The 26,913-nt window shown below is 40.9% G+C and overlaps 1 protein-coding gene across 1 annotated transcript; it reads left to right on the forward strand.

Annotated features, from left to right (window-relative positions):
* The first annotated feature begins 11,742 nt into the window (after positions 1–11,742).
* LOC107385949 (uncharacterized) lies at positions 11,743–12,786 on the forward strand. Its single transcript, XM_015960095.3, has 3 exons — positions 11,743–12,244; positions 12,334–12,601; positions 12,684–12,786. Coding segments are annotated over exons 1-3 (732 nt in total). The 5' UTR covers positions 11,743–11,781; the 3' UTR covers positions 12,685–12,786.
* The last annotated feature ends 14,127 nt before the right edge of the window (positions 12,787–26,913 follow it).

Genomic DNA, 26,913 nt, shown 5'->3' on the forward strand with positions numbered 1-26,913 from the left:
TTGTTTGTTTGTTTGTTTGTTTGTTTGCAATGGCATGGTTAATGGTACCAGAAGGATGGTCTGAGTATTTCTGAAACACTGATCTATTGGGATTTGTACCTACAGACATGTCTTAGATTTTAAAAAGGATGGTCAAAATAAGATAAAATTTTCAAGCGAGCTGCAATTGCAAAGATATAAATATCTTGTTGAAATAAGAGGTCAAAGGAGCAGACTATTTTGAGATGAGAAAAACATAAGAGTAGCTCTAATAATCACCCCAAGGTCTGTCGATCTCAGAACACACATCAAAGCAGATGGGCTGCGGCAGCAGTAGGTGTCACTCCTGTCAGCAAAGAACAGGAAACTGAGGCTAGCAACCAAGCATCATTTAAACACCACAGCCTCCCTGAGAATTGTTGCTTCCAGCAGGAAAATGGCCAGTGTCATAAAGCTCAGATCAACTCAACCTGCTTGTTTGAACATGATGATGTGTTCACTGGACTCCAGCAGGCTCTACAGTCACCAGAACTCAATACAGTCCAGAACCTTTGCAATGTGGTGGAAAGGGAGATTCACATCATGTTTGGTGCTGTCATGTAAACGAGGACCAGAACCTCTGGATAATAAATGAAGAATTAAGCAGTTCTGGTGGTAGAAGAGGGTCCAACCCAAAAATACTTGGGGTTTCCACAGGTGTACCCAATAAAGTTGTTGGTGAGTTGATTTGCACTTAAAGTCCTCACAGTCAGTCAGTGACAACTGCTAAACTGAAAATAAAAAAGTGCTAATAATAAACACTTAATAGAACTTTGAAGTAATTTCTTCCTATTTTCTCTGGTAAATATCTTGTGAAAAAACATAAAGCTGCACACAAAGACACACATGCAAACGTTTTTACACTTGGCCATTAGAAACTGGGAATTAGACTGTAATTAGCACTCTAATAACAATCAGCCAGAAAACACCCATGTTCCTAGAGCTATCCCTTCATTTTAGCTGCAAACCTTTACATAACAAAAATTAGAAGTCCTAATTGCACTTGGCAGTCTATTCTAAGAATGTGCCACACTTTGCAACTTGTGAAAAAGCTACCTTCTTTTTTTATTTATTTTTTTCTAATATTTTAGCATTTTATGTGTGCATATAAGATGCTTGCAGTTTAATAATTACATTGTGGACGAGAGATTAAAGGTTTTGCTAAGTTCGATATGAAAGCAAGTTCTTTGTGGGTGTAAAACACACAAAGTTATGATTTATTTTCTCAAAAGAAAAATGGAACAATTTACTTAAAAACGCACCAGTCAATTCTTTTTTATCATAAAAATGCACGAGTATAACATTTATAAAATAGTTATTGGGCCGAGACTTATTTATTCTTTGCATTGTTCTGTCGTTTTTACCTTCCTATTGTGTCTGCAGCAGCATATTAAATTTCCATATTAGTCAGGAGAATCTGAATTATATTCATTTTGATCATGTAATCAATTTACATGAGGTAAGTCAACACTAAACGGCCCGTCATAGATGTTGGATGATGGAGCCACCCTGGCTCCATCCAGCACCTGTCACGTTGAGAGCCAGGGGAGTTGGACCCAAAGTGCAGATACCCAGAAAAACACAAAGCAGGAGCAGATGTGAAAGAAAGCATTCCTTTATTAGGATGAAAAATAAATAAATAAAATCCAAGCAGGGCACGAAGCCTAATAACCTAGAGACCTGGAGACCTAGAAGGGCAAGAAGCCAAAACCTAGAGACCAAGAAGGAGGAGGGGGGACAAAACAACGCTGACACAAACAATGGACCAACAAACACAGAAAGAAGACAGGACAGGGTTTTATACTCAGGGGCTGGGTGATTAGGAGGATTGGGCACATGTGATACCAATAACCAAGAGGAGCAGCGCAGGGCAGGTGAGGAAAACCCTAACTAAAACCTGTTAAACAAAGCTACTGAACTGAATAACTTCAAACACTTGTAGAAATAAGACACTGGAGAACTAAAGATAATAAAACTAATGGTCTAGAAGTAAGAGAACGAAAAACACCAGAAGACAGGGGAGGATGATACCTAAAGAGAGAAACGAACTAAACAATCTACAATGACAGAAAACTAATGAAGAAAAGTGGGGAAACCTGGAGAGAACCTGGATGGGGTTGGGGACCACAGGGAGGCACCTGAGGGGGGATGCAGACAAGGAGACACATGAGGAACACAAGGAGACACATAAGGGGAACCTAGAGAGGGATGGGGAACACAAGGAGACACATGAGGGAGATGCAGAACGCAGACCATGACAGCACCGTGACCTTGTGTCCCGGACAAATAACCACTGTGCTCAGCTGAAAGGTGTTAGTCGGGAGTCGACTTAGAGAGCGTGGGATGTGTGAGCTGGTCTTGTCTGAATAGCTAAATAGCCCTCTCACGTAGTCCTCCAAAGCCCTCATTACATGCCACATCTTGAAAGGGCAAAGAGGGCAAACCGATCATAAAGAGCCGTGATTATGACAGAAGGAGAAAGATACTTGCTTAGAAACCATAAGTGTCAGCAGGCTGCAGTGGACAAGACAAGAGGGGAGGAGATGATGATGAACGGCCACAGCCAAGAGAGCTTTTTTCTGAATCCTAATATGCTCAAATAACTATAAGTCCACATGAGAAAACCTTGGCCAAGTTTGAGCAAGAAGACCCCACTCTGATGTCGACTGCTTCATGTTTATTTGATCCTTTTACTCTTAGCTTCCTTCTTCTGGGTGAGAGCTTCTGATAGTCACTGATCCATATTCCACACAGCAAAAATATTCTTTGGATGTAGCCAGTTTAACATAATCACAGTAAGAGCACAAATGAAGTGAAGAGGGCTACACTGGCTTAACATTTCAGCATGTTAACAAATCCTGTTGAATGTATAAACTGCCTGCCCTGCCTCAGAAGCAGCACGCTCGACTTAAGAATAAAAAAATCACCACGAGCCTGAGCCGAGCAGAGTCACCAGCGGATGATTCATTCCAGCATTCCTAAGGTTTTGTTTCCTTTATTGTTTTTCTCACAGTATATATCTACTCTTTTACTCTGTCTCTGTTGTTAGGTTGTTCGATTTCAGGAGGAACACATTCTGCAGTCAAGTGAATGTAGAACTGTTTAAGTAACTAAAACCCCCGTCAAAGGAAAAAATGGGTAGAAAAAAGAAAAATGCAATAACTGATATTTTTTATTTGCAAAACCATGTTCCATCCATCCATTCATACATTATCTGAACCCGCTTGTCCATGCCATGCAGGGTCACAGCGGGCTGGTGCCTATCTCCAGCGGTCAATGGGCAAACTAGCAGGGTACACCCTGGACAGGTTGCCAGGGTAACACAGAAACAAACAGGACAAACAATCATCCACACACACACTCACACATAAGGATAATTTAGACAGACCAAATAACCTGACAGTCATGTGTTTGGACTGTGGGAGGAAGCCGGAGTACCTGGAGAGAACCCACGCATGCACAAGGAGAACATGCAAACTCCATGCAGAAAGATCCCAGACTGGGATGTGAACCCAGGACCTTCTTGCTGCAAGGCAACAGCGCTAACCACTGTTATTGATTGCTAATTTGAACTAGTACTTTACCCATATTTCTAATACTTCTGCAGTGGTCTGTAGTGAGAACTATTGCTTTACAAGTCGTACAGTGTAGCTGTTTCAGGAACTAGAAGTGAGCCAGATCAAAGTTGAGCTTCACACGACAGGGTTTGGAGTCTTAATTCCTGATATTTGGACATCTTGCCTCTGATTTGTTAACAGCAATGCAACTCTACCACTGACTCTGCAACATATATCCACAAATAACACAAGCCTGAAGGAGTTCTGCTATGTGGTGGAGTTGCTAAGGCGATCGGTTAGCTTCTACTAGTCGATATGTTCTCTGCTCTTTCAAGGATGCTAAACCAACAACAGCATTCCCCATCGTGAGACAAGAAGTGAATGTTAAGTGACAGTGTGACTTAGATCTGTAGATCTCACCCTAATCCTTTTCAAATCCGAGAGGCGGATTGGTGATGCTTCTGCAGTGATGCGGGCATTCTCATGTATCATGTGAATTTCAGCAGAACAAATACTTCTAAAAATAATGAAGAACGTTTAACATTCAAAACTTATTAAAAAAAACTTTCAAGTCATTTTCATGTTGTGTTCTGATTCTTTCTTCAAACAACACAAAAATCCTCAAAAAATTAATAAAGATGAAGATATTTAAAATAAATACAGGCTAAATGTGATGAAAACATAATATTATAAATTATTTAAACTGAAGCAAAAAAAAATTCAAACAGAAACAACATTTCTTCCACCTTTGCTGATTCATTTAATCACTTCATGTTTTTCATTTTATCATTGAAGTTAAGTGTTACTTCAGTAGTGAATAACTGCAGGTAAAATGATGCTAGGCTGCACTTTTTAGCTGACAATATTAAATAAGGTTGGAGGTTTATTCTTTTTCCCTGCCTCTGGTTGAGCGACACTCTGATCAGCGGGTCTGGGGTTATTAGAGGTCAGATCCACAGTGCATGGGGTGAGAGAAGCTGCCGAGCTCCATGAAACCTTGGCGTTTTAACGAGAGAAACAGCTGCAAATGGATTTTTTTTCAAACTAAATCACAGGACATGCCCAAAGTTTGGAAGCCTGTGTGTACGTATATCGTGAGTTAAAAACAAATGGCATTTCAGAAATTAGTGTTAACGAGCAATTAACGCAGATACAACTTTACTCTTGCCAGGTTTATTTACTAATGGTGTTTCTCTGTTCATCATCAACCCCTGGAATCCAAATTAGGTCTGTATAACCAACGTTACTACATCTTCAGCACTTCACTCACTCTGCGCTGCAGCAGCTTCCAAAAGTTGTGATTGGCCTGAATTGATAATATAACATTAACCATATATTACCATACATTATTTTATTTGAGTATTCATTAAGCACAACACATCCCAGCCCAATTTTTGTCATTATATAATAATAATTTTCCGCGTACCCCCGTAATGCGCTCATGGAGGCATGTACGTGGTTGGCAATCCCTGGTGTAGGAGACTATTTTCATGACACACTTGAATTATAATCAGAAATAATATTTAAAAGATGCTTTTCAGTGAAGTACCACTTTAACAATGTGATGTGCAATTGACTAGCTTTCCTGAGTGTTTCCCCTCCTATTTTCTATCAGCGCCACAGATAATATAGGAAATAGGGGTAGAAGACTTTTCACATTTAGCCCGCATGTTAAACTCAGTGTGAATGGTCATATTAAAAAAAAGAACTTGTAAAAAATGGGCTCTCTTCTCCATAAACTTAGCCTTTAAGGAAACACCTAGGAAAGATGTTGATTGGGGAAATTTAATTCAGCGGACTTCAGTGATAACCTTGCTTGTTGTGACAGTTTTAGTGGCCCTGTGGGTTTGAATTGCGTAAGTAGCTTCCTCTTGTCCTGTCTTGTCCTTTCTTCTGCTTCCTTCCCCACAGGAACATGAGCTAATGTGGTGGCAGAGCAACTAATTTGTGGTTTCCCCTTCAATAATCTACTGAGTCTCAGTGAAGCTGCGAGTCATCAGAGCACCAGAGATGAAGAGCCACAGATCCCAGCAGACTGTGTGGTGAACTCCCATCTCTGTGTGTGGTGAGTTCTGTCTTTTACTTTTCATCTTTACATCAGGTGTGTATTGTTCCATGTGCCAATCAGGTTTTGTTAAAAAAAAAATTTAAGTTTACATATTTTTTTTGTCTTTTCCCTTTTTTGGTGTCCTACCTGAAGACTACATATGAGTCTAATTGTCATTCATGATTCAAGGGACTCTTTCAAATGTCACTGAGAGTAAATAAAAGGCTTTACACATTTCAGGAATTCAAAATCTGAATATTTCTAAGATTGCTTCTCTGCATGAATGCAGAAACATCCAGTTTATTTTATTCATCCTGCATCACTCAGCCTTTAAGGAAAGGCGGGGGGCCAGGCACTAACGTATCCGGTTTGACCTCGGTGAATATATGTACATAATGCACCGGCCACAGGAACCATAGGAGCAAAAGGCCAATAAGCTGAAAGAACAGGCAGTGAATGCACGAGTGAGGGTACATATGTATGCACGAGTCCTAAAAATGTGTATTCAGACAGAGGATTGGATCCCTGTGAAATAGGGTTTAGGCTTTTTTTGAATTTGCAAACGGATTTATGTGGATTTAGCTAGCCAGAGGATGGTTATAATTTCTAACAAATAAATAGAAGAGATGGGGAATTACTGTACTTAACTGCTGAGTCAACAAGCAAGAAATGTGGCAGCTTACAGAGACGGAGAGCAGACAGCATGGCAAGGAAATTAGAACAGGCAAGAAGGATGTTACCGGGAGCTGAGAAGAGATCGGACAAAACGAGAAAGGGGGATGAGGGGGTGACGTTGCCACCCTGCGCTCAGCACATCTTAACAAATGACAGATGGTGAATGCAATTAGTCATCGTTTTTCCGTGCTAAACCTTGGAGTTCACAATGTCATCCCAATGCATATGTATAAGTCTAAATCCTGCCTTCATTGGCTCCTAAAAAGTTTTTAAAGACCTCAAAATGGAAACATATTCTCCTCCAGAAGGACAGGGCAAACCTCCTGCAGTGTTAGCTGCCATGCCTCTGCGTTATCCACCACAACTTTTGCTGTTCTACCCTAAAATCCATACAGGCAAATACAAAAACAAATATGCATAACACAACGTTGCCCATAAGCTTGGTTTGTGTCTGCTCTGAATGTCAGTGGTGGAGACTGAATCAATACGGTGACAGAAGCTGTCGCATCTTAGCTATCTCGCTCCCACCAGATGCCTGTCAGCCTCACGCAGCTGGAGGCCTCATATTAACGTGCTGTGGAACAACACAGTCAGAACCATGCTTGGAGACAGACGTTTCAAACATCGCTTGCAAAGAATTGGGTCTGTGACTGTGTGATGTTCCTGTAGGTTTTGCAGGGGGTTCCCTAGATGGAAATTACCAACTCAGATCAAAGCAGGGGTGATATAATATTGTGATATCACACGAAAGCTGCATTAATGGAGGTGACCGATCTGTTAATCAGATATAAGTGTGAGTTAACACATCTGGCATTGAAGGTGGGCCCTCAGAACCTATGTAAAGCTGCAGCACCATGCAGATCCAGCGCTTTAAGGGGGTTTCACTGCACTGCAGTGGGAGGGAGGTTAGAGAGGCTTTCTTGTATTCTCACAAAGGAAAACAAATGCTGACAAACTCTCAACTTCAACAACACAAGGAGAGGTGACATCTGAAATGCCGGCTTCAATATCGGCTCTGCTTTATTTACACTTTCTCTTTTCTTCAGGTATCTGTATCAAACACTGCATGACTCATTGCACAGGTGAGTGCTGAATTTAAAACTCTTCCCTCAAAAAAAAAAGTACTCATATCTTCCTACAAACAGAAGTGAAAGGTAAGTGAAGGCTTGGAAACTGCTTAGATGTGTAGATGAGAGTGAGCCAGATTCCTCCACAGGCTGGAGTCACCTTTGTCACTAAAGAAAAGGACTGGGTCATGCTTTAAAATAAATTAGCCTCTCCTTGACTTTTTCTTACTAAAAAAAAAAAAAGACAAAAAAAACCTCAGGTATAGGACTTCTGAAAGTGCAACAAGATGCCTCTGGTCCCTTCCCTTTGATGGCTGAGTCTTCAGACAAGATGTGCAGCCAGAGCAGCACTGGCCACTTTCTAAGTCCACAAAATAAACACAGATGCAGCCCACGGAACACCAGGCATGCAGCGGCAGATAAGGCATGTTCTTTCCGAGTGTGCTCTTGATGCTAACATCTGTGGATGTATTCCCTCCATGCCGGGACAAGCATGAAAAATGCATGCCGCAAGAATGGTGGGAAATGTCAATAAAGAAATCAAAGCAATCAGGATGGTACCAAAGGGGATATTGGTGTGATAAATCATGTTCTTCCTGACGAAGGTCGCAGAGGTGGAGAGAAGGAAGGAGTAGAAAGTGGGGCACCAAAGGCAAGGTGTGGCGTGCTCAGACGCGCCTCGGGGAGTGACTCGGAGACACTTTTTTCAAGGGTGCGATACAGAGTGTGAATCCTGATGCAAAGTCATTTGTGACACCATGACCTTCGGAGGAGCCCCATTCACTCTGTGTGCTATTTCTTTGATTTAAGCCGTGTGCTGCTGTCTCTTTCTCTTGGGGAATGATGACAGATACACCCGTGGGCCTCAGATTAGCTCAATAGAACATTATTGGCCATATCAGAAAAAGGTGCTATGCTGCGAGATCATTGATGGATGATGGTTCCTAAAATGGTTTTCTGGGCAAAATGATATCCAGATGCATTTTTCAGTTGCGAGAATGTTTTCTGCACACCAGCACACAATGATTCCACATCTTAGCTCTCCTCATGCAATGAAAGAAAAAAAAGCAGGTACTTGTTTACAGTTCTGCCGTTTCCCATCATCATCTACTGTATTACTTAAATAACGCATTGACATCAGGTTGATGCAAATGTCTTCTTAATGGCTAATATATACAGTTTATACTCCCAAACAGCCCTTCCATCTCAAAGGCTGACACATAACTTAGGCTCAAAGAGGTATGGATGTGTAGAGGTGATGGAGCAGGACGGAGGGAGTTATCCAAGGCTCCATTAACCTTGTTTTGTGGAGGCACCTCCACTATCCTGAGCACACATTGAGTGGGAAACCCCAGGAGACCCTCCACTAATTAACCTTGTGGAAATACCCTCAGTGAAGGGAGGTTGGCACCGGAATAATAAGGAAGCCTTTGCCAGGCCATTAGTGGGAAGATTAACACATTCAACTTTCAAGTAGCTTTTTGACACAAAACCAATATTTGTCCGGACCGGTTTGGACTGTGGCGTGACAGGGCTGAATCCAAAGTGGCAGCTGTGATTCAATCTTTTGTAAATCCTATTCATCACAGTGTTTGTCTTTGATGGACGCTTCATGAAGAGATCTGAGATCATCTAAAGCATTTTTAAATCAATGCAACATTGGTGATGTGTTCACCAGCAAACAGATTGAAGCGGAAAGATTACAGTTCACCCCATGTTTATTGGAGCTGACAAATTGTACAGAGGTATGGTGTACAGCACCGCAAAGCAAACTGGAAAAAGGTTTTTCCCGAGCGGCTGCAAAAGTGGAAAGACATCAATGACATCATGCCAAAGTTGCACACATGTGCAGTGGGCATTGCTTCACCTCAAGAATCTGAATGAGTGTGGATGTCAATCGGAATGATGATCGGACAAAACTACCTCTCTCAATCGGAATGGACTTTCGTGCCGTATCGGATCAGAATATTCTGACTGACATGCTTACACAAAGAATTTTTGATCTGATAGGGCATTCATTCCAATTACTTTTCCCCATGTAAACATAGCTAGTGTATGAAACTTGAATCCTTGTATTTCCTGTTAAAGGAGAATAAACTGTAAATGTAAATAACAGTCAATTTCAGTGACCATTCATTCACTCAGCTTTTCAACTGCTTATGTTCCACCTTAAAACTCTCCAGTCATCATTACCTTTTCCATCTTTACTCCTCAGTATGATGGAGACAGTTTTACAGGTTAATATTCTCATTTTTGCACCGGGCTTTAGTTCAACAGGTCATCACTGTACTATATCCACACATTTAAATGTTGGTTAAATACTCAAAATATGTTTTTTTATTTTTAAGTGTTTTTGACAATGCATATTTTTATATTTTTGGATACTTTCACTTTCACTAAAGTCATTTGTTTTACCCCTTTTTCATAACTCTTACTCAAAGATAGGATATGGAACATGAACTCCAAAGCAAAATCTAGTGTGTGGAGGTTGTAGTTGCAACAATAGAACACGGTTTCCAGCCACTGGATTATCAGGTTCGCTGCCGATACGTGAAATGTTTTATTTGGATCCATATGTTGTGGGCTTCACCTAAACTCACTCTGTTTCAGATCTTTTATGGTAGCTCCCCTTCTTTGAAGGATAACATCTTTTGGGCTCAGAAGCAGCTGCTTGACTTGCCGAGTCTGCATTTTTCCACAGTTCCAGTCTTGCTGGGAGCAGACTCTTTGGCAACCTGCAACGTTGCCCTCTATTGGCTGGTAGCTGTAAACGTAAACCCAGTGGCATGCCGATCAAAATAAATATTTGATTTTTTAAAATTAAAATCTAGCTTTTAAAGGTAATACTGGACCTTCACTCTGCAAATCTCTAAATGTCCCATGGAAGTATTTAAAAAAATTAGATTTTTTGTTCCATGTTCGATCAATCAAATAAATCCAGTAGTTCTTCCAGCACCACTGCATTTACTCTCCCTTGGCAGTGGAACCTCTAGACCTTTATGTTGGCCGGCTTTTTTTAGTTTTTAGGGAAACGTGTAGATCATCATCATCATCATCATCATCATCATCATCATCATCATCATCATCATCTTCATCATTTATTTATAAAGCACCTTCTTGCACTTATCATGCCCAAAGTGCTTTACATGATACAATTAAAAACACATCAACTTTATATCATTTCATTAAAAATAAGTTAAATAGAATAAAATGAAATAAAAAGATAAAAAACAGTAAAATCTAAGAAATTATAAAACCATCTCATACAATAGCAGTAATGACAATAAAATACAGAGAATAAAACCAGACTCACCCCAACTCCTATAAGAAAGCCATAATTTATTCCATTCCATAATTTAGGTCCAAGAAAAGAAAAAGCCCGCTCTCCTCTGGTGACCCGATTTACCTTTGGAACTTCCAAAAGGCCCATTGTATTAGATCTAAGTGACCATGATGGAACATGATGGAACGTATCAGGGTAGAACATTACGCAGATGTGGTGGTGCAGTTCCCAGCAGTGATTTAAAAACAAAAACAAGAATCTTAAAGTAAATTCTAAAACGAATAGGGAGCCAGTGCAGTGATTTCAGTATGGGAGTGACATGATCTTTTATTGACTCGCTCTTTTAAAAAGATGTTCATTCAAATAAAGTGACTATAAAAATATATGATATTTTGACCTTTTATGAAACTAAAACTTTCAGATTTAACTAAATAAAAATATTCTCTGAAAAATAAGTTGTTTTTGATGATCATGTGAAACGTTTAGGTCTGGCTGAATTAAAAACCTTTCTCTCAGGGCTAGGGTTATGTCTGCGATGCATAACAACAGTTCTGTTGTTTTTTGAATGTTTGCATTTTTGAATTTAGAAGGAAAAGCGTTATGGAAATTTTATGTTCCAATATTTCTTGATCATCATTCCTAGAAGCATTCTCACACTCAGACACACCCACACATTCTTGTTCTTCCCATACACACACACGGTCTCCCTACACTGTGACCTCACTCACTCACACACACACACACACACACACACACACACACACACACACACGCACACGCACACGCACACGCACACGCACACGCACACACACACGCACACGCACACACACACACACACGCACACACACACACACACACACACACACACACACACACACACACACACACACACACTGTCTCTCCCATGTCTTATCTTTTGTTCTTGTATAAATAAATTCTGGGAGCAGAAGTTCTGCGCAGTTACCTGTGACCTTTTGCCCCTGATTGCAATCTGGTGACTGTCTGCGTATTTGTTATGCTGATGCATAGCAACAGTTATGTTGTTTTTTGAATGTGTGTATTTTTGAATTTAGAATGAACTGGAATGGAATTAATTCTCGTTCTTCAAATTTCTGCTGAGAATGTTCAAAACACATGTTCTTGGGTTTTCTAATGTACGTCAAAATGAAAGACCTTCCAGCCCGTGGGACCATTAGGGTTCGTCCTGGGCCCAACACGGTCATCTTCAGGACCATCCATTGTCCAAAAGTCTGCTGGAGTGATGCTGGAAAAGAATTCAAGCAGAAAGATGAGGTGATAGAAGATGAAACTGTGGTTGTTTTTCTAAAAGAAGAAAAGGCAGAAAATGAAGCCCATGTTGAGCTTTCAGAAAAACAGAAGAATCAGCCGAACTCAGTTGGAGAAAAAATCCCAACCAAGGAGTTTCTAAATCTACAGCTCACCTCAGCCACGGTAGGAGAACCTGCAAACCCAAAAGAGAAACCCATTCATAGAAGGTTCCTGACCTGGATTGATGGTGTCGTCCATGACCACTACTGCAAGAAGATCAGGAGAACCTATGTGAGAGAGCAGGAGGAGCGTGGCCAGCTTTATCCACGTAAGAATTCAGAAAACATCTTCATCGTTTGGAGATGACACCACACGGCTGGAACATGCTGATCTTCTTTCTTCTTTTTACTCCCACAGCCAACTTTTACATCTTCTATCAGGAAACCCGAGGTCAGAGAGAGAGGCAGAAGAGAGAGATTTGGCTCAGCCGTGACAAACAGAGGCAGAACATTAAGAACTGGCTGGATGCCCACTGGGAGAAGAAGCGTGAAGCGACGGAGGCTCTCAGACAGAAAGAGGAGGAGCGTTATGAGAGATGGGTGGCCCAAAACAACACCAGCATCCCTGACTCCTCACAAGGAGGCCCAAAGAAGAGGATGGGCCTGTGGCAGAAAAAATCCCTCTGGTGAATAATCATGAGACACAGTTTATGAACAGATCTGCTCTGAAGTCTGATCACTAACTTCTAAAATGTTTCTGTTTTTCAGAGCACAAGAGTTCCTCTTCCACTGATGGAGCTCACTCCACCAACAATGCTGCTTCCTCTCCTGGCGTAAAGTTTAAAAACAACTGATTTTTGCATTTTATGTACATCACTTTTGTTTGTGTATTTCTCTAATAAAAATGAGTTTCTTCAAATTGTTTTATTTATAATTTTTAAAAATCATCTATGGAAGAAATCTGATGAAATAATAACTTTTGTTTGAACATCTCAGATTTTTTTTAGTTCCACTAATAGTCATAATTTGTTGAGTGACTGTGATGTGAAGAACGGCAGAGGTTTAAATATAAAAGATGTTAAATGATAAAAATAGATAATATTTAAAATAGATCAAATTAAAAATTATTAAGAAAGAGAACCTTAAAAAAAGCTTCACCGTTTTCTCTTGGCTACCTGCCGTCTGAGCCAAATATTTTAGATGGTTACTCATTAGTTCAGACGACTGTTTCTGGTGTTTTCATACACCATTCCCCAGCGAGTCACCTGGCTGTATCTGCTTAATGGATGAACGACCATCTGAGCAGATGTGTGCAGGAGTTAAAGGTTCCAATGCAGAAGCAGATCAGGGAATACATGGAGTTTAGGGAGCTGCTGGACTCCAGCTGGAGTCCTAAAGGAGACCTGCTTTTTCTATGTTTAATAGGTAAATGTATATATTTAAATATATATACTCATTACTTTCTGAACATCCACATTGAATTAACTCCTGACACGACTGCCCAAAACATGGGAGGAAGCTGGGATAAACAGACAAACAGCAGGTTTACATAATCTGAGAAATAAACTGGGGAAAAATATGAATCAACAGAAAACAGAGAGACTTTTGTAAAAATTGAGAAAAAAATCTGTCACAAATTGTCCAAATGTCTGTCATTTGATTCATTCAAGTGTGGGAGTTAGGATCACAGGAGTCAGACAACAGCTGTGCAGCAACTATCCATTATGGAAGCATAAATGTATGCATTTATTAAATTGCAGTTTGTGTAATAATGTAAATTTCTATGGTTGCATTAACAAACAGGTATTGGGATTAGGTCCAGCCACACAGAGCTACAGCAAACCAGGTATTAAAGAAAAGTTGCTAGAAGACAGAAAGCTTGGACCACATGGTGCATTTTTCAGCAGGACTGCTTCGTGCCACACTGTACAGACTCTGGAGAGGTGGCACACTGTTTGGTCCAAAATTTCAGCAAGCCAAACTGCACATCTCGTGTTAGCAGGACATGCTAACGTCACGAGCGTACTCACTGAAAAGCACAAGTTACTTAAAGCCGACAGACACCCAAGACAACAATGATGAGAAGAGAACAAAACGCCACTTTCTGAACCAAATTCCAAAAAGGGATGGTCCACATGTTCTTACAATTAGCATCAGCAGATGCTAATGTTGCTAATGCTATTCTCGCATTGTGTTCTCATCAATAGTTTTTCATGTGAATCCCTGGGTGTGTTCTCATTGGTCGGTTGCTGAATGGAGTTGTAGATATTCTGACATTACTCGAAGGCTGTTGGAAGCTGAATTTGTGCTCAGAAAGCTGTCGCTGGGCAGATCACACTGGATGGCCACAGACCTGCAAACCACCCTCACGTTCTCACATTTTTGTCACAATTCTGTTCATTACAAGGGATTTATCTAGAATGGCTGAAAATCGCACAGTTCGGCCTGGAGCAGACCACTCCTCAACCATGCCTCTAATCACCTGGCGAGCCTATTTGAAGTTGTCCAACGTTTTTATAACAGAGAATTTTGTACTCTACCCCGTCCTCTCTTTTCTATTGTCTTCACTCCTGCTCCTTTCATCTCATTCATCTCTACACCTTCACGCCTTTTCATCCCTCTCATCCTTCATCCCTCACCCTTCACCCTTTCCTCATCCCATTTCTTCTCCTTCTTCCTTTTCATTACATTCATTCTTCTTGCCTTATCTTAACCCACCTGCTGAAATAAACCACAAACCCTCAGCTGAACACTCATGTCTCCTGGTCTTCTCTGATGTTCACAGATTTGCTCTCAGAATATGAATAGAAGAGTTCTTGGGGTCCTCTTAACCCTTTAAGACCTGCCACAGAACAATATATTTAGATTTTTACATGCTGCGGGGCCATTTTTTGGAGTTTTTCAACTTTCTATACATTGATACAACCCTTACATTCTAAATTTTAATTATATGAATGTAAAATGTTAATAGCAACAAACCATTTTACTAAAAGTGCAATTATCTATACAGAAATTGAAAATCGTTCTTTGTTTTTACACATATCTTTCATTATACAGAAATGCCACAGCTTTATTCCTCAAAATTGTCAATGGAAAAAAGTTTCACACAATCCTTTCAAACAATCACAAATTCATTTGAAGTGCTTCCATAAAATTGTTTCTGAGATACACTCATTTATATAAACTGTAACAAAAACAAAAACATAAAAAATAATAATCTACAGGAGTTTAACATAATAATGTTGAATATTTGTAGGTAATGTTTCAATAGTATATAGTTTTCCTTTTCTCTCTCACTAATAATAATAACAATAATGAAGAATATTGCATGAATATATACGTGAGGAAACTGAAAGTGAAACTTAAACATCCTCCGTCACTCTAAGGGCGTCAACTACTTTGAGGAGGGAAGATGCACCGTTTGGCGGGTCCGTGAGTCATCAAAACATTCGTAGTGGTGTGTGAGTGTGTCGGAAGTTTGTAGTAGTGTGTGATGTGTGTAGGATGTGTTTGTCTAAACGTATTATTGCGAAAAAGCACAAGAAAAAGCAGAAAGACTGGGACTACAAAGAACTACAATTCGCAGGAAAATTACGTCAAAGCAGGTGATTGGGTGAGTGATAATCATGTGACAGTACACGTTGCCAATGTGATGATGTTTATTCTAGCGTGTGAAGCCCTGTGAGCTGCAGATCAGAACAAAAGTGAGTGCGTTTACATGCAGCCAGTAACCCTTTTAAAACCCGAATACTCACAATAACCCGGTTCCGCACGGCCATGTAAACACCGCCAAAAACCTGAGTATGCTCATAACCGGGTTTTTTAAAACCCGGTTACTACACCTGGGGTAACCCTTTTTTAACCCGAATGTTTGGTCGTGTAAACGCATATTGGGATATCCCCATCAAAGCGTGCGTTCTGCGCATGCTCTGTTCGCAAGGAATCTTGGCCTTTTGAGTAGCCAGACGTCTTGTATGCGCCAGAACACCGGAAGTAAACAACAAGTTGGGAGCAACATGGCGAGTCGCTGCACAGCACCAAACTTTTGGAGTGACGAGGAAACTAAAGCGCAAACAAACGCAGTCGCTATCTCTTCCGAACTGGGAAACATGTTGTTGTTTACATGGATACCAAAGCAAGAAGAACCGGAAATGACGCATTTTGCGTCTGGACGTAGTCCACACGTCCTGATGCTACCCCAACGTCCGCATTTAAATCGGGTTGTGCAAGTTAGAGGTAACTCTCTATTTATGCTTGTAAACAGGTTATTCTGATCAACTCAGAAACCCGAATGCCAACCTTAACCCGATCATAACCCGGATATTGGCTGCATGTAAACGTAGTCACTGTCTGTGTCTGAATGAAAACTTTTCTTGTTTGCGCATTTTGGTTGTTTTTTGCAAGCTCTTTAGCGGAAATACGCAGCGCTCTGGGACATGTTCAGTGTGTGAGATTTAAGTGTAACTCCTCTGGTTTAATATGCAAAAAACCCATTTTTGTTCTATCTTATATAGTTTCAGTTCTACAAGCAGATATGCAAATGGAAGCGCCGGCACTCCCTCCGGTCTTACGGGGTTAAAACTATCTGGGGGTCCCTAATGTAGTCTCTGTGAGTCTGAAAGACCAAGAAATGTGAAACAACTTTGGGAGGAGTTGGCAGCCAAATTGCAAATAATGTGAGGTTAAAAAGCCCCTTCCAGACTTCCAGGGCCACTTCCACTCCACTCTGCGCAGTCAGTCCCAGACCACCCCAACCTGGTTGGGTTGTTTACACACATCCTTCCACACATTATTAGGAATGCAGACGTGACTGAGCATATGGGTGGTCTCTAAAAATGGCACGAAAAACTGGCACATGTCCAAGAACATGGGTGGGACTAAAGATGTGCGGAGAAGTCTGTGGTGCCGCCCTTAAATTGAACAAAGGTGGCTGTGAGCAGTGTTGCTTTTGGAGAATCTGACTCTGATACTGCATCCTGCTCTGCATTGTTGGTCCTGGTGCAGCTCAGGCCTAGCAACACTATCTGTGTGTGTGGATTTGTGCCTCAGAGATAGACAGAAAAAAGAGACGGACAATCAGAAGCGTTGTTTACTCCTCAGTATCCAGAATGCTAATGGATTATGCATGCGGGAAGCTCCCCGTCAACCAACGGCTCCCCCTAATGGTAGGTGGGAATTTGAGACGGCAAATCAATCGGCAGTAGAAGCAGACTGCCTTGGGAAGAGGGCTGAAAAAACGACCGGTTTGTGAGCGGAACAAAACAAAAACTCCAGGCTATGTGGTTGTAAACACTCCCTACCCTGTAGGCAGAGTAGAGCCAGTGCTCGTGTGGAAGCCCTAAGTATGAACAAACTGAGACCTAACTGAGATCAAGGCCGGATTATAATGCGGGCAAACTGGACACAGGCCCAGGGGCCCACAGCCACAAGGGGGCCCACGCAAGCAGCAGTCTTTTTTTGTGTGCAGCAGTCTTAACGTTGGAGAAAAATGTTGACTAGTAATTAAAATTGTGCCCACATTTTCTAAGTTAACACACATTTCTTTTAACAATGGTAGTTTTTGCATCTTTACTGCCTGCTTCAGCTCTCTCCCCGCTCCCCCTGCGCAGCGGCCGCAAACTCACTGATGCGCCTGCAGCCTCTAAAAGTTCCTGCTGATCTAAACATTGAAAGAATAATTAAATTTTCTGTTCCTCACTTCTGATTACCTTCAATGGTGTCTGTTGAAACCACCAGGTACAAAAACAAACTTGTTTTTATTTGACTATTTTTCTGTCCTGTCTGTTTATTATCTTCCTGCATCGCCTCTCAATCCTCCCTTCATATATATTCACCTTATAAGTTACCTTTTAACTGCAGTTAAAAAAGATCTACGGACCGCAAATATAGGGGAGTGTGCACTGCGCGCCGGCTTTACCGGTGAGGTGAAGTCACTGGGGGACGAAACAGGTTATCCGCTCCGCAGCAGTAAAACGCATCAGGCACAAATAAAGACAGAATGCATGAAAGGATATGAGCCGACATAAACGATCGCATGTTAAATTTGTTTATGAGGTGGCGACACTTTAAGAATGTTACTGTGGCCGTGCTCAGGACGCACCTGTCTGGAGCGCATCAACGATCAGAGCTCTGCACCTCTCAGCTCTAAATAATCCCAGCAGAGTCTACATGAATAGTGTAATACAAATATAACCATGATCGTTTACGGGCTAAAATATAGTCTACAGTCCATCTTCCCTAAAGTGTTTGTGGCCCTGTGGATTTTTCTAACTCTACCTGCACTTCTTATATATACCCCTCAACGTAGGTCTCTTTCATAAGGGTACCGCACCATCAGTTACGTCAGCCCAGACAAGAGCAGAGAAAATAGAGACAGAATAGAGGATAATTCTGTCAGGATGTGGATGGAGATTACATTTTACAGCAGCCTGATCATCATTTAATTACATAAACTATGACCTGGCTTCTAGTCCACGCTATCAGCATTATTTTAATTGGTGTGTGAGCGTTTGTGTGTGTGTGTGTGTGTGTGTGTGTGTGTGTGTGTTTTCTTCTTCAAACACTGGTCTAACCAACCAGACCAGCGTGTGCAGTAACATTAATGTTACAATTAAACAATTTCACTCCATGTAGGCTAGGAACATTTCACCTGCCGTGGCCCGACCGCTTCTGCTCCACATAAACTTTGTGCGTGATCAAATGTCTCTACAGGTGCTTTCTCAGCTGAAGAGGCTATTCTGCCTCAGTCTGGATGCGTCATGGATCTCCATATTGGAGATGGGAAAAAGCGCTATTCAGCCAAAGTTTCATAATCAGCAAACATTTTTCCAAGTGACAGATCTCTCAGAGGGACAGGGTTTCCAGACCGCTTCAGTGGGAGGAAATCTTATCGCATGCGCCGTGGTTCTGTGCTGCGAACCCCTCTACAGATCTTCAGCTCACTGTCCACTGTGTGCGCTGCAAGCTGAGCTGAACACAGTGTCCAGTATAAAGCTCTGATGTTGTGATGGGAATCTTGTCTTGATTGATTTAGTTACCTCCGTGATGTGCGTAACAATTTAAATGTCAGCTCATCTGTGTGTGCATCAGAGTGCGTCGGGGTAATTCTTTCATAACAACCAGCATCCTTGAGTTTATCCGTCAAAATAAACTGTCAAATGGAAATATCTGTAGCCTACCATTTAACTGTTTTGCCTTCTTGTGAAGATTGTTGCAAAGAGAAACAATTAAACTTCATTAACCCCAGAGCCATGCGCACTGCGCTGTACTCTGTGACTGTAAAGGAGGGAAAAATATGACTTCATCGGATCCTTTTCTTACCTTTTCAATGTGATTTAATGTAAAGTTTCATTCAGTACAAACTTTAGTCGCACCAATCTAACGAGACAGAGCCTGGATTTGTATTCTGAACAGTTTAAACATGTTTAAAATGGAGACATGCGTCTAAAATTCACACCTGCTCAACTATTATGGAAACTAAACTAACAAGATGAATAACATAATTATTTTAGACAAAGACAACATCCCCCACACTTTTGAAAAGCTTGCAACGCGCCTGCTACCAGTTACAAATTGTGAAGGGGAACAATTTTCACAAAAGGCAAGAATAAAAATGAACTGAGAAAAACACAAACTCAACAGCTCATCAGTGCACTGTCACTGATGGTAATTGAGTCTCAGCTTTTCAGGAATCTGGACTTTGATGACACTGTAAATGAATTTACTGATGGAAAGGCCAGAAAGCAGTTTTTCTGAAGGCAAGAGAGGAGACCAACAAGAGGAAACAAAAAGAAGAGGAAGGAGCCAAGAGTCAAGATGAGGAAGGAAACAGGAGACAAGAGGAGGAAGGTGACAGGAGACAAGAGGAGGACGGAGACAGAGGACAAGAGTAGGAAGGAAACAGGAGACAAGAGGAGGAAGGAGACAGCAGACAAGAGGAGGAAGGAGACAGCAGACAAGAGGAGGAAGAAAACAGGAGACAAGAGGAGGAAGGAGACAGGAGACAAGATGAGGAAGGAGACAGAGGACAAGAGGAGGAAGGAAACAGGAGACAAGAGGAGGAAGGAGACAGGAGACAAGAGGAGGAAGGAGACAGGAGACAAGAGGAGGAAGGAAACAGGAGACAAGAAGAGGAAGGAGACAGGAGACAAGAGGAGGAAGGACACAGGAGACAAGAAGAGGAAGGAGACAGGAGACAAGAGGAGGAAGGAAACAGGACAAGAGGAGGAAGGAGACAGGAGACAAGAGGAGGAAGGAAACAGGAGACAAGAGGAGGAAGGAGACAGAGGAAAAGAGGAGGAAGGAAACAGGAGACAAGAGGAGGAAGGAGACAGCAGACAAGAGGAGGAAGGAGACAGCAGACAAGAGGAGGAAGAAAACAGGAGACAAGAGGAGGAAGGTGACAGGAGACAAGAGGAGGAAGGAGACAGAGGACAAGAGGAGGAAGGAAACAGGAGACAAGAGGAGGAAGGAGACAGGAGACAAGAGGAGGAAGGAGACAAGAGGAGGAAGGAAACAGGAGACAAGAAGAGGAAGGAGACAGGAGACAAACAAAAAACATGCAGATATTTCATCTTTGCAAACTTTTCAATAACTGTATAATCTTTTAAATAATCTGCATTACTTTCTGTTGTAGTGTGACAGTGGGCTCTCTTTTACAGCAGACTCACTTGCCCCCACTGTCCCACACATTGACAACATTTTTGTTATTACAGACAGAAGAGAAGACAGGAGCACTGTGAGGAAGAGAGAGACAGAAAACGAGGAGAAAAGAGAGAGGACAGAAAAAGAAAGACATATAAGTGAGGCACAACAGGAAAATCCTCAGGTATGAGTGTTTGTGATTAGGTTATAAGACAATTTTGACCTGGAGGTAAATGCTTTTGTATCAACAAAAGTAAGCAATTTTTAATATTGACAATGTTATGAAATCTTTAAAAAGTGTTTCTCCCTGACTGAGATGCTTAGGGATCTGCAATGTTGCAGTTAATTCACTTACCCCTCAAACCATGTATAGAACCTTTAACCATCTGGAGGCAGGCGTTTTAGATTTGCAACGTTAAAACCTACCTACCTGGTTACTCCACATACGTATTTAATGAGCATTTTTTTACCCAGAAGTACCCCTGAAGGACTTAGTTGTTCATCCTTTTATCAAAACTTATTTTGAGCCTGAAAGGGTTAATGAGAATATCATATGTGTCAAATTTATTTGATTATTCAGAAAATGAATATATTCTCACAATTTGTCTCCAAATTGTCACCAGCAAATCGCGCCTGAAAAGACACTTTTTCTCCCTGGCCTTTAACTCCTAAACCATAAAGCATTAAGTTGCACTTTGTCATCCTCCTTTCCACCTTTAGATGAAATCTGTGGATTAGTATATTGTAGTTCCACCTTGTTAGTTTTTTTTTTTTATTATTTCTTCCTATGTTGTTATATTATGTGGTACGGTACGGTACGGTACGGCACGACACGGCACGGTAAGGTAAGGTATGGTATGGTACCAGCAGTCAGTTCAGTGAGGCACTTCATCACCAAATGGTAATGTTGACAACTAAATCCCAGATGGAACAGATCACATTTTGCTGGCCCCTAACAGACCAAGAGCTCTTTAATGCAGCCAGAAGGTGCGTTTTTATGCATCAGACCAAACTGCTGGAAGGAATTACTTTTTCTTTTAGTTCATGTCGATTTTTGCACTGAAATGTTTTGCTTCAAAATATTCCTTCTTTTTATATTTGCTGAGTCATCCCCACTGAAACTCCTTTTTGGGGAATATAGGTTGGTACAGTATGTGCAAGTCATTTGTAAAACTCAATCCTAAGAAAAGAAATGACTGGACCTGAAAATGAATCATTTTTCATTTTGCATATCTTTAAAAAAAGGAGACAAAATACAATCCGCAAGGATTTTAAACTGCCAGCATGAGAAACGGCTGGATCGTTGACTGATTATTTTTTATGTATTGGGATTTCTACAAAATACTGTGTTACAAAAACGGCAACAAAAGGTAAGCGTGGCTTCGTCTCACTACTATTCAGATGCACCATCACATAACTTGTTCTCTGTGTGATCTGGCTTTACCTTTGTCGTTTTTATTTTTAGTTGCCCTCCCTGCTGTGTGTTTTACTCCATCTGCATGTTTGGGTGCTTGCCACATCCTTATCGTGTTCCTCTTTACTAAACTTTACAGCAGAATAAGGAGGTTTTGCACTTCTCCCAAACAGAAAATCCACATTAAAAAAATGCAAGACAGCACTTTAAGACTTCAAAAGAAAAGAACACAGTGCATTTGAATATCTTTTATAATCCTCCCCATGCCATTTAAAATTTCAATATTTACCCAGAGTAAAAGTATCTAAAGGGTGACACTTTAATATGTGTGCTGAAGATGTGGCCGGGTCTGAAAGCCACCTTGTAACCTGCCACTGATTTGAATGTGTTCAATTGTTTTATGCAGCTCTGTGTGCAGCTGGAGGAATCGCGTTGTGGCAGCATCGTAAGGTAAAGCTGCGCGACAGCATGGTGCGTGTTCGGAGACCTTCTGGGCCTCATGCATAATGCTCTTTGTGTTTCCTGTGAAAGATGGACGAGTGACAGGGCGGACTGACTCCTTCCAGAATATCAAATGGATCACTTTCTCCCTGTTGCCGTCCACGTTTCCAAACCCTCTCTTTCTTTTTTATGCTGTTTATTGGAAACATCCAGCATCCTTGATGTGGCCCTTTCCTGTGTGTGGCACAAGAACAAAGAAGCGGCACTTCCTTAGCATGCTCCTGTCTTCTATTTCTCCAATTCTTTTTTGGTTTTTATCTTCCTTCCTCCCTCTCCCTCTCTCCAATCGCTCCCTCTACCTTCCTTTTATCTCTTGGTTTTAATGATTTATTTTGCTAGAGCGTCTGACCAGTGGCGAACCGAGTCTTAAGTGTCACTTCAAAAGAGTGTTTCATGTCATTTATTTCCATCGCAAAAACTGATGGACACAAGTTGAGATGGAATATTTCTTGAGGTGAATGCTCCTTCTTGAGAAACACTTTTCTACAAACATAATTGCCTCTGCTATTACAGTTCATCATGGTGAATTTAAATAAACTTGACACGAGTTGGCTTGCTTCCATATTCATTAGATACCCTCTCTTTTACTACAAGGGTCACATCATATTCCTAAATTTTATTATGCTTTGCTTCATTACATAACAGCACACTGCCCATTAGCCCGCTGCTCCCACATACACAGCTTTATGAATTATGAATCAGTCTCCTTTCATCGCAGCTGGAACTTTCACCCTGATGTGCAAATTACATGGAGGCAAACAATTACATCCCAAGGAATGTTAGTCCACTTCAAGCCATATTCCCTTCAAACGCAACATGAAAATGAAAGAAAAATAACATTAATGTGATGCAATGTGCTTCACTGGGCACCATCACATTCAGTCCACTGGACATATTCAAGACAACACCTGTTTTTAAAAGTCTGAACGTTTGCTCTATCACTGACAGTAAGTTAGAGTTAATAGATTAACGCAGTCCCCAATGTGCCCTTAGAGGTGGCTCTCAGGGCAGAAGACGTATTAACATTAGATGTATACTCGCAGCGCTGCCCTGTTCGTACCATTTCTCAAAAACTCAGACTCCCTGTGGTGCTTTATAATGCTCGCAGACAACTGGGTCAGCCACGAGCAGCTTCCACACTCACTCCATGCGAGGCCACTAAAAGAGATTAGTGAAACATAAATCAGAAAAGTGAGAAAGGAAAAAGGGCCCCTGGTGGAATGCAGAGGTAATTATGAACTGAAATGGGCACTCTTTTCAATAAAAACATGAAATATGAGCTGGCTTCATGATAGCTGAAAGCTGCTTACAAGAAAGTTAATAAGAAGTGTTCTCTGAAGTGAAGGTGCCATTATAGGTTCAACTTTTGAATGAAATAAGTTCAAGACTATGAAAGATGGACACATCAAACACAGTTTTTTCTTAATTATCCTGAAGCATCTATTAATAAATAATGGTTGATTGGTGATTAAAATTATGTGGGCATCAACAGTAAAAAAAACAAACAAAAAAATCTAATGTTATTTACTTAGCTCAATGTAAAAAATATAAACTATATAGGTAGAAGGTTTTAGAATCAAAAACTGGTTCTTGTAGAGAACCGGTTCCCATTATTTAAATTCCTAGGAGTGGTTTGTCACTTTTGCAAATGATTCCCCTTATCAATTCCAGTCAGCAGAAATGACATCACCACACACGTCGCGTAGCTTACAGAAGCAGGAAACATGGCGTCTAAGTGGTACAAAAGCTTGAAACTTTGGTTATACTTTACAAGAAAGGATGACAACAATCTTGAAAAGTAGATATTTCATCAAAGGGAGGAAACACTACAAACAAGCAAAAGCATTTTGGCACAAAATACGGAACAAAGTTTTTGACGCGTTTCGACCCACTCCGGCACCCAAACTGATTCCAAATGAGCCCTTGACAGCGTTGGCTTAATCTTAACAATACAAAACAGGAGCACACCACCGCTGAAACTTGGACATCAAAGCTCAACAGGTTTCAGATACTGAGACTCTACTAGGCACTCCGACGTAGTGAGAAGTCTGGCTGACAGATTAGTTTTATTTTCATCAGCTCATTTTGGAGATTTTTGTTCTTTATTCAGTTGAAGGAAAAATTTGTCTCCAGTCAAGTTTAGGACACTGAGTCCAGAAATGGCATTTTTTCCTTCAAAGACCCTTCCACTTTAAACCAAATTTCTGACACAACCAAAGCACCCCAGATCACCACACAGCAACACGATTGTCAAATCATCATCATCATCATCATCATCATCATCATCATCATCATCATCATCATCATCATCATCATCATCATCATCATCATCATCATCGTCATCATCATCATCATCATCATCATCATCAATTAGCTTTATTAAATGACTGATTGGGTGAACAGCTCAACCGGGAGATCGATGAAAATAGAAATCTTTGCAAAAACGTAGATCTTCTGATTAATTGCAGTCGTTAGTAAAATGTGCTAATGTGTGTTTTTCATTTAGAAACAGAATTTCCTGATTACACCAGATATGACATGTCAGACACCAAGTTCAACCTGTGCACCAAGAACTGATTTTTGATGAAGGAAAACTGAACTCATACAGGTCAGACGGTTATATTTTACTGTGCAACACATACACAAACACAGCTGGTAAAAATAAAAGATAATTTGCAATGGCAGGCAGATAATGGTCCCCCTTCAGACTTGAATGCATACATTTTATTAGCTGTTCAAGTACAGTGGGGCTTTCAGTCCAGATTTGTTTCATTTCATACTGAACTTATGGGAATGCAGGTGGTACTTGCCGGCAAAGTAGCCCAGCACTTCAGAGACCTTATTATTGGGGAGAAGTGCTTCAGGGGTGACATGAATAAGGTTCTTGGTGTCAGTGATCAAGACAACAAACTTTGGTAAACATATAACACAGAGAGGAAAATACATATTTTTATTACTCCGTCCATCCATCGGTCTGCCTGTCTGTCAGTTCATCCATCCATCCATTTTCTACTGTGTCTCCAATGTCGAGTCATGGTGGCAACAGATCCAGGACGGAAGTCCGGGCAGCACTGACACTCTCCATCAGGTTAAGATATATAATATCTTCAGTGAATTCTAGGTCTGCCCTGCGGTTTCCCCCGACAGGCCCAGGACAACCTCCAGAGAGGAACGTCAAGAAGCATCGTAACAATAATAATAGGTTTAATTTGTATTTGTCTTTCAGGACTCAAGTTCACCGAACAAAAACATGATAAAACTACTAATAAAATAATGATAAGGTCAGCTATTAGGAATGACAGAGCAGAGAGTTTGTAGACTACAGAGTGTAAGCCAGTTTGAACAGGTGGGTTTTGAGATTTGATTTGAATGTTGAATAGAACAAGACTGAAGGAAATCATGACATCTGGGTTGAAATCCTTCTGTTAATTTTGTCTTGTTCTAAATTCGATCACCATAGATCACACTACAACTTAGACTGATCAATAAAATGAGAGGTTCACCATTTGACTCTGCTCCTTCTCCATTACTGGCCATCAAATGTTTTAATCGAAGATAAAGCCCCAATCCTTTTGTCTATCTCTTGCCATCACTAAGGCACCTAAACTCTAGATGAGACAGACTCCCTCCCAAATCAGAGGGACTACTTCACTTTTTTTGACGAGCCGGCTCTTGTCTTGGCTGCTACAAACAAATGTTATCCCATCCAGTGCATATCTGAAGGTTGTGGCTAGAAGACACCAACAGAACCACCATATCTGCAAAAAGCAAGTCTTCTAATGCTCTTCTCTCCATTGCCATAGTCCATGAACCCCAAAAACCACAAATGAGACAAGGGGTGGTCCAGCCTGCAAAGTCAACAAGCCTAAAGCTTCTCTTTGATTGTACAGGGACAGGATGAGCCTTGAGACTAACCCTGGCACCATTTTCCAATGTGAACATCACATATTCTTGCCAACTGCATGACTCTTAAGCAGTACATGTTGATTCACCAGCCATGACACATACACCCATATATGTGCCTATTACTGAAGGGAGGCCAATGTAAGCCACACAACTGCTGAAAGAACCAATAGATCTGAGGAGCAAATTTTAATAAATACAACAAACAAAAAATATGCTAAGAAAAAAAAGAAAGTGTGACTTATGGTGAATGAATGGAGGAGAACGATGAAATAAAAAATACTTCCCTAAATAGCACATAAAATACTAAATAGCTATTAAGGTGCAATCATTCAGCATGAGCAGTAAGTCTTGTTATACTGATCTAAAGGACAGAGAAGGAAGCAAAAACAGAAGGATCCCTCTGTCTTGTTTTACATGTATATACATATATTTTGTGGTGAGGGAACTTTTCTCTGGAATAAGATTTAGGTTAAAATGAAAACAGCAACTTGTATTGGATCAAATGATCCAGTGATGCAGAGATCAAACAGGAAA

This window comes from Nothobranchius furzeri, chromosome 3 (assembly GCF_043380555.1).
Source record: "Nothobranchius furzeri strain GRZ-AD chromosome 3, NfurGRZ-RIMD1, whole genome shotgun sequence".
Classification (NCBI taxonomy): Eukaryota; Metazoa; Chordata; class Actinopteri; order Cyprinodontiformes; family Nothobranchiidae; genus Nothobranchius; species Nothobranchius furzeri.

Excerpts from the sequence above, each read along its gene's own strand:
- LOC107385949 (XM_015960095.3), top strand. The coding sequence starts at position 11,782 with ATGTTCTTGGGTTTTCTAATGTACGTCAAAATGAAAGACCTTCCAGCC. Across the intron at positions 12,245-12,333 it reads GCGTGGCCAGCTTTATCCAC|CCAACTTTTACATCTTCTAT; the intron begins GTAAGAATTCAG and ends TTACTCCCACAG.